Source organism: Rhipicephalus microplus, chromosome 4 (genome assembly GCF_043290135.1).
Source record: "Rhipicephalus microplus isolate Deutch F79 chromosome 4, USDA_Rmic, whole genome shotgun sequence".
NCBI classification, from domain to species: Eukaryota; Metazoa; Arthropoda; class Arachnida; order Ixodida; family Ixodidae; genus Rhipicephalus; species Rhipicephalus microplus.
In genome coordinates this window covers 37,255,382-37,263,791 of record NC_134703.1, presented here as the reverse complement: position 1 = coordinate 37,263,791, position 8,410 = coordinate 37,255,382, and the positions used below count along the sequence as shown (strand labels likewise).

Sequence of the window (8,410 nt, the reverse complement as noted above, 5' to 3'; positions counted from 1 at the left end):
TGTCTGCGCTTGGTTTCGGTTGCAGAGTTTGTATGGGCTTCGGTTACCAGTCGCCTTTCGCACTCGTAATTTCTGCAAAGTCTTGGTGAGAGAGCCAGGGGTAGCCCCTACGATGACTGGTCCTTGAAACAGCACTTACAGTAGCTCCAAGAGAGCGTATGCCGCCGCGGCCTTGTTTCTACTGGGCTGCCTCCCCTAGCGAGATCCGCTTCCTTGTTCACAAACTGTGTAAATAGCGCGTCTCGATAAGTGTGACCCTCTGGGAGCTCGCCCGCGATATCACCAAAAAAAAAAGAAGAAGAAAAAAGAAAAAGCGCAGCGACCCACGGAGCGATCTCTCTCTGTGTGTGCGCCGTGCAAACGACAAGGCAGTGTGTCACTGCAGTCTTCGATTGACCCACCGCGCCGAGCGGCGAATCAGCTGGCCGAAGCGCCGGACAGCAAAATCGTAATATGACGACATGAAGAGGAAGTCGGCCGTGATTCAGACGTCGGACCGCGAACGGCGACGTGCGACGACGAAGCGTGTGCGACAGGGAAAAAGCGCTTCATTTCACCGCAGCTGCGCCTCGTTGGGCGCATGCTCTTCTACGGCCGCGCTTGGGGACTGCGAGCGAGTATGGCATCGAACGAGACCGAGCAGTGGGACGCCTTTTTTTGCGCGACCAAGCCACCGGCAGATTACGACGAGCAGAAAAGACGCATCGATGAGTTCTGTTCCTTGTTTTCGGACACCAACGAACGGGTTGTGCTGATCACGGTAGGTGTAACACATAGAGTACATGTGCACTTACGGATATTCATAGGTCCGCATTGAAACGAGGAGCGGTGCATCGACCCGCCGCCGATTTCCCGTCGACGCTTTTAACGTGTGTGCAACCACATTTTGTTTATCTTTTAAAAGCTCCCGTCACGCGTTTGTTCCGGCGTACCATCTTTTACACGTAGTGCAAACTAGTGATCGAATCTGCCGTGTTTTCCGTCACGTTTCTTGTCAGCGCATCGTACTAAGTGCACATAATCAAGTGTTCATTTCTGCGGCAGAAAAAAGTCTCTTATCATCCTGCTCGAGCACAACTTCGCCTGCGAGTCGCGAATATTACGCCAGCGCTGCAAACATGCCGAGGCATTTCTCACTTAACTAGTACCGTGCATTGGTTGCTGTAGCATATGATAATCGCCATAAGAAACTTACCGTCTCAATCGTTGCTTCAACATAACCCAGCATTCCTAATCGACTCTAAAGTTCTTTGCGACAGGGCATCATTCACATGTACGTACAAATATCCAGCTGCTTGATTTACTGATGAAGCTTCATTACATTTTTGTTAATGTCGGTGAGCAATGAGCACTATTCGAGGCTGTTTTAGAGGTAGATATATATTAGCTTGCTTAGTTACATGTGCACGAATGTTACAGCGCATGAACAAGTGGCAGCAGCAATAGGCATCTTGGATATTGCATCTTAAGTAATACAAACATAAAGGTTATGCAAAGACTACGGCACCAGACTTGAGCAAAAATACAAACTCAAGGCGCTAGGAGATGCAAGGTCTCAAACTCGGCCCACATTTCATTAATCTACTGCAAACATGCAGGTTCACACAGCAGTTTAGTCGAAGTATAGTTGCATAGTGAAGTGTAGATTTCGTGTACTATTGCTACTTGCCAAGTTTTTGGCACCTCTGTCTTGTCCAGGCAGCATGGACATGCATCTCATTAATTTGTTTCTCTTCATACTGTGCTTTTTGATTACCTATTTTGCCCTGCCGACCTTTCACATTTTCCGGCAGTCTGGAGGAACAGCTGTGCCCCTCGAACACAACACTGTACGATTTGTTGACAATTTTAGTGCTGGGACCAGAGGCTCTGCATCAGCCGAGTATCCTTTCTTATTCTGTGGTTGTTGCACGTATGTTTTTTTTTCCACGAGAGAATAGTAGCAACATGTTATCCCCTAACTGGGGAGTGTACTTGTAGACACAACGCCACAGATATGCAATGCTTGTACGACACTGAAAAAGTATGATTTAAGTCATGCATATTTTTGTTGAAGCAGAACATATGCTACCTTTTCTTAAAGAAAAATAATGAACAGTAGTGTTCTCAAGATGGTACCACTCTGCATTTGTATAAAATAAAGTAACCAATGTTCAGTTATGTTATTGGATCAAGTGCACAAGCTGAATGGCGTTATGGGATGCTATGAAGCACGATGTTTTACTTGGTACTCTTTGTTCTGTACGCTAACGTATTCATTTATGCTTCTAAATGTATCATAAACTTGCAATAGCTGGATAGTTGAGTAAAGTGTACCCTTGGGTGCATAATTTTTTGGCAAGAAGATATCTGCCTTGACCAAATCAAACTTCAAGGTACTTTCTGGATCAAGGCTACGCTGTGCTGTTTCTGTTCCGATCAACAAGCTTGCAGCCGTTTGTTAGACGCTTCAAGCCTGGTGAACTACTCAGCTACCTCCAGTTTGCATCTGGCAATGACAGCTGCATTCAGGGTGAGCGCAAAACTTTATTGTGCTTACACCTACCTAGAAATGTTGTTGTAAATGAAAAATTATATATACATATATTGCAGTTCTGATATGAATGTAGCAATACTGTATTTCTGAAACTCTTACAATGCTTACAGGCGACTTACAATACGAATTGGTTCTGCTTAATACATCAGTTTAGTGCCCCATGGGCTTGCGAGACAAATTTACAAAATTGTGTCATTTTAAAGAAATATGGTGTTGTACGTATGACTCCTGCAGTTTTTAATAAAGCAGACGATTTTGAAGAAATTGAAAAACATGACCGAACTGGAAATCTCTTTTCCACACTAGGTTGAATTGAACACTTACTTTCAAATGCAATGTTATGAACATTGGTGCTCTAAACACTAAGGAAAGCATTTCTTCACGCCGATGTATTTTAATGTTCTCAAGGTTTACCTTACGTTTAACAGAGTGATCTTTTTCTCTCTGCAAGTCACGTCTGTAGTTTCACAGCAGCCCTTTATTGCCACTTGAGTAGTTTTACAAAACTGTGGGTTCTCTTTATAACAAAGCTGTATTATGTGGAAATGCACTTTGTCGTAGCTTTCAGACCTTGGTGGCTGTTTCATTTTTGCCCGTGTAAACATTGCCACGCTTGGGTGCTTCTTTTCCTCATTGTCCCCTTCCTCGGCCTTCATGGTCACCGACTTTCTTACTTTTGCTTTTCTTGTTCTTTTTGCATCTGCTTTTTGTCTGGCTCATTTTTAAAGCGGAGACTGTCTTCTGGCCACATGAACACAGAATATTTCTTTGTTCATGCGCTTTGAGGTGCTGTCAACGCTAGTGTTCTGCTTAGTGCAATTAGGAGAGCAACACCCCCTCCACTCTCCTAGAAAGGCATTCGTCCCTGGTTCAATCCTCAAACCAGGATTTTTTAAATTTTTTTCATATACAAGCTTCTCTTTCCAAGCAATCTGTGTGGATTTCCGAGTGGCTACGGCCAAAATCAGGTGCTTGTCAATCTGTCTGTCATTTTCCAGTGCTGCCGTGAGCCATTTTTGTGAGGTCGTAGTGGCCGGGACAACTGGTATTGCCAGAAGCTGAGTCTCCGAGATTAAGAGACATTTCACAAGTTTTCTGCTAGGGAAAGGGCACATGCGCTGGGCATCATGAAAAAGGCGGACGATTCCTTTTGTTACTGTTACCAGGGTTGAGGAGTACTGTCTGACTACAGTCTGGGCTCGCAGGGTGAGGGTATAAGTGCCATCCTTGTTATGTGCAGTGTGTGCGGATGCAGTTCCAAAGGTACAGCCCGTGCTCGAAGGTTACCAGAAGGCCATGGCGAAGGGCGCTGGTAGGCCGCGCCTCCTGCAGATCTCCTTCACCTCGCTGACGGACTACTTGTTCTTGCTGAAAGCCTGCGCTGTTGCTCTGCGTCCGTTGGGAAGCCGTGCTCTGTTATACTTGGCTGCTGCTGTATCAGACTTCTATGTGCCACCAGAAAACATGGTTAGAAAGATTGGAGATTTTGTTTGTTTCGCCGCATTAGTAGATGTGCTTTTTGTGGCCGGGTTATGTGGAAATAAATTGCATATTGGCAGCTTGTATAGCCCAACAATGCCTTGGTCTTCCCTATAGTTTCCTTACACAGTTAAAGTGCTCTTCAAAAATCAAGCTTTGGTGTTTCTGGTTACAATACCACTCACGGTCTATGACAGACTATTGGGAAGTTGTGGATTAATTTGATACCCGAAATTCAATATCACAAGCACCTACAGTGCAGGCATCAAAAACATTACGCTCTATGTAGATTGCATTGGGGATCCACTGCGGGTATATTATTTTTTACGGGCAGTACATGCTGTGTACTGGTGTGCATAACAGTTATTCCGCGGCAGTGGCCCCTTCCAAATCTAACTATGCTTTGGAGAATGCACGATTGCCTTGCTGTGAAACTGACTTATGAGGTTTGCTGCAGCCGCTATCAGATGGGCAGGCGAGAGCACTGGCTCAAGGCTGAAAGGTAATTAACATGGCTGCAGTCGTGGTTTCAAATAATGCCACTCCTGACCTACAGTGAGGGTGTAATGTGTAGAAAGTCAGGAAATCTCATGCCGTAAAGTTTCGTCGCCCGAGATTTCCGACGTGTCTAATGTTTGTTACCTCTACGGAGCGTGAAACACACCCCTCTCCCCCAATTACCTGCCGCTCCTCAAATGTCCACCACTCGAAATTTTCTTAGAAAGAGCCTGCCTGGAAAGTAAATAAATATCTTATGACTTTTGATGCTCCTGATGCAGCCTGAGCACAAGATACATTCCGATGCGGGTCCACTGCAGTTGCGCCTACATCTGGTTCCCAAGATGCTCAAGCCGCTCATTTGCTGTTGGAATCCTACAGCCTATGTCGTCTCCTTCAAGGTGATTCTCCCGCTTAATTCTGTACTCATCGTGCAAGCAAGGGCACATATACAATCATATAAAATGGCCATTATTTTTGCCAAATGTAAACTGAGCTGTAACCTGCGGTGCATTATGCCACAATGGTCGATTCTGGTGAAGATTGACAAATTTACATGTCTTGGCTTGAATCTTCGTGCTGTTACAGTCAACAACTAATGCGATACCCTTGTCGAGGGCCTTTAGGGTATTCTGAAATAAATAATTATAAAAATGAGCATGTCCTTTTGTCACACACAGCACACTATGCTGAACAGACCAGGCCTACCATATGAAAGTTCAGTGACTGAGCAATGCGATAAGCTCACGCAGTGCAAGATGACAGTATTACATCACATTAAAGACATTAGAAGTAGCTGTGGAGCACATAATTTTAAAGCTGCAACAGCCTCTTCAACCTTACCTTAATTTAAAGGGACACTAAAGAGCAACACAATTTTTCGCGTAATTGTGAAGTACAATTTCACAATCCCGAAAACGCTACTCTTACCGCGACACAACGCATGGTCAGTGAGAAAATGCACGAAATGAAAGTGGTGGTGAAAACGCTACCTTAAGAATCCAACACCAAACACCGTGATGTTATAAATTCTGAAGCATACAAAGCTTCAGATAATTTTGAGCCAGTATCGCGGGGAAAAAAAACAAACAAAAAATATATTTTTGAATTTCTTACATCACGCTTGGAGATTTCGGATTGAAATTTAAAAATGAAACTTCAACCTTGATTTTTTTCCCTAATAATAAATTTATGATAGTGAAACATATGGCATTGGAGTTCTCGGGGCACAGTTTGTCAATTTAAACTGAGTCATTGTACCGCTTCAGTGTCCCCTTGAAGGATTTTTTCAGTGTTAACCCCCTCTATAAGTTCCATTTTCACTTGTTAATCGCCTTTGTGGTTGCCTGAAGGCTTGGACTGTTGAAAATTTGTTCTCAAAACAAAATCGTCCAAAACTGAATTTAACTTCAAATGTTTGATTATGATTCTAAGCAGAAGTACCGGATATCTTTTTTTACTGCACGTGACAGCTCATTTACGATATATGATGCAAATGGAAAGTAGGCTTCCAGTTTCTGTTCTTCTCTGATATTTGGCTTGGCCCATTGCTGCCCGTCGTTGGGCCTCTCCCAACGTGCAACACTGCTCCAGCGGCCCGTTGTCAGGCACCACTGGAGAAGCTCTCTCATAATATATTCACGCGTGCATTTTCTTACAGCATTATGCCGCATCTTTCAAAACTGTGAATAAAACTCTTCCATTTGAGCTCTGCTTATCTTAGTTTCGGACTTGAATGGACGGAAAGTGAGAGAAAGGCTGGGTTAATGTCTCAATTGACAGTCAAGAAAAGTGTCTCAAATACTGGAAATTAAAATTGCGTCTGTCCTATTTATCACCAGCTGGAAACAGATGAAAACATCCTCCTGGACAAAGCAAGAAGAGCGTTAGCTACCTACAAGCACAAGGCAAGTGTTACTTGAAAAACTAAAGGCAACTCGGATACTGCAATCAACAGGGCTATATCAAAGGAGGCAAAGATCAAATAACTGCTGACTTGCTATGCATTTATAAATTTTAGCAGTCGTCTCACTGTTATCATCTTCCATTCTCTAAAGCAAGCGTACTGTAAAGCTTATGTCAAAATGTAAACACACAAAACATATACGTAAAATGTTAGCATATACGTTCTTCGAGTCCTCTTGCAATTGGTATACGCTGAAAAACTCGTAATTCAGTCACTAACGCCCATGAGTGTGTAAGAAGACTCGCGAGGACTACCTGTGACTGCTTTATAACTAAAGTAATTTTTAGCACAGGAAATTCGGCAGGCAACAGTCTACTATAGGTGGATAAAACTTTAACAGTTAGCAACATTTCCTCTTTAAAGGTGGATGCACAAATGCCTGCAATATAGGGCGTGCACTTCAGACTGAAGCGAGCCACATGGCTGGTGACCGCGTTTTCGGAGTACATTGCCGAGTACCCGAGCAGGACTATTGCGTTAATCGCAGAGGAGATCGGCTGCCGCATTTTTGTCTTGTGAGCAGGGCCACTCGAGACTTCTTAATTAAATTGTATCCAACTATTGAAAGGTTATCTCCCGATTATCCAGAAAAGGTGCTGCAGTGCCCCTCCAAGACTGCTAACCTAAGTGATCTTTTCTTTTTCATATGTTTATTTGGTTCTGTCTACGACTCGCTGCTATGTCCCTCTCTTGCAGCTCGTGATCGGCAACGAGCTGCACAGCCGTAAGCACAGAGTCGTCTTTGTGACCAGCGACGATCATGAGGTTATTAACCTTACGCCCGAGCAAATGGCGGCAGGCGTAGAAATCGAGCAGATTATTGTGGAGAAGCTCGTGAAGCGTCACACGGAGCACATACGCAGCAGCCCGACAAGACGTTCCATCTCTGAAGTCAGCATGACCGGAGGAAGCGTCAGTAGCAGCAGCCTGCCTTAGCGTTCAGCGTCATGAACAGCTAGGCGAAATATTTCTCATCACTTCGGCATTTTATTGTGCTGCTACGAAAAACAGGTTGTGTCCCATAGTTATGTTTATGTGCACATAGTATAACGGATCTTGTTTAAGAGCCATACCCTGGCTGGTATGCTCGTTTTGTTTCATTGCGTGCTTATGTTTTGTTGTAACCTACCTAATCAAGAATAAGAAAAGTGCCTGCCTTAGCTTTCCATATAATATGTATGGGCTGAAGCACATAGAAACGAGGGATACTGTGGTTTGCGACTTACCACTGTGTTACACTGCGTTAAAATGTTTTCATAGCAGAAGGAAGCAACACATTTCGCCATTTCGTCCCATTGCATTTACCCGTGAAGAGTGTCTGCGTCGTGCTTCGCATGTTTCGTAGTTTGTAGTTTATGTCAAATAGTTGAGAGACTTTGCCAGTGGACTTCATGCACATGTAGTTTTCTTGACATTGAATTCATCCACCTCTTGACATTGAATTCATCCACCTCGTCCAGATGGCGCTTTGCACTAGCCGGTCTCTCCTTTTGATAGTGAGCAGGCCTTGTTTGTGGTAACGTATCCGTATGTTGTGTCTATTGTGCCATGAGACTGCATAAAATCGCAGACAGTTCGGCAATAAAGCATTTTCGATTTTGTTACTATGCCAACTGCGTGATTTACAAAGGTGTCTCGTATGAATTCTTCTGGCCATATGCTTTGTATAAAATAGCAAAAGTAGAGAAAAATGCTATGACATGAGCCACAGATTTACGTTGTTTCAATTGTACTTTTTCTGCACTACACATATCCATGTTTAGTAAACATTAAATAAAAATAATTTTACTTCTCTTTGGTTGTCATTTTCTTTATACATAAAAAAACCTACACTTGGCACCTTTACTCAAGCTGACACTTACCCTTGGCAATTCTGTGCAAAAAGAAAACTGCACCATATCATTCATATCACACTCACAGAGATAACTCCT

At 43.6% G+C, this 8,410-nt stretch overlaps 1 protein-coding gene across 1 annotated transcript; it reads left to right on the top strand.

Annotated features, from left to right (window-relative positions):
* Window positions 1-8,273, top strand: LOC119171884 (phosphopantothenoylcysteine synthetase). The gene is made up of 7 exons (XM_037422753.2): window positions 1-760; window positions 1,794-1,882; window positions 2,376-2,512; window positions 3,777-4,003; window positions 4,795-4,914; window positions 6,355-6,420; window positions 7,176-8,273. The coding sequence occupies exons 1-7, from the start codon at window positions 581-583 to the stop codon at window positions 7,413-7,415; spliced, it is 1,059 nt and encodes a 352-aa protein (XP_037278650.2). The 5' UTR covers window positions 1-580; the 3' UTR covers window positions 7,416-8,273.
* The last annotated feature ends 137 nt before the right edge of the window (window positions 8,274-8,410 follow it).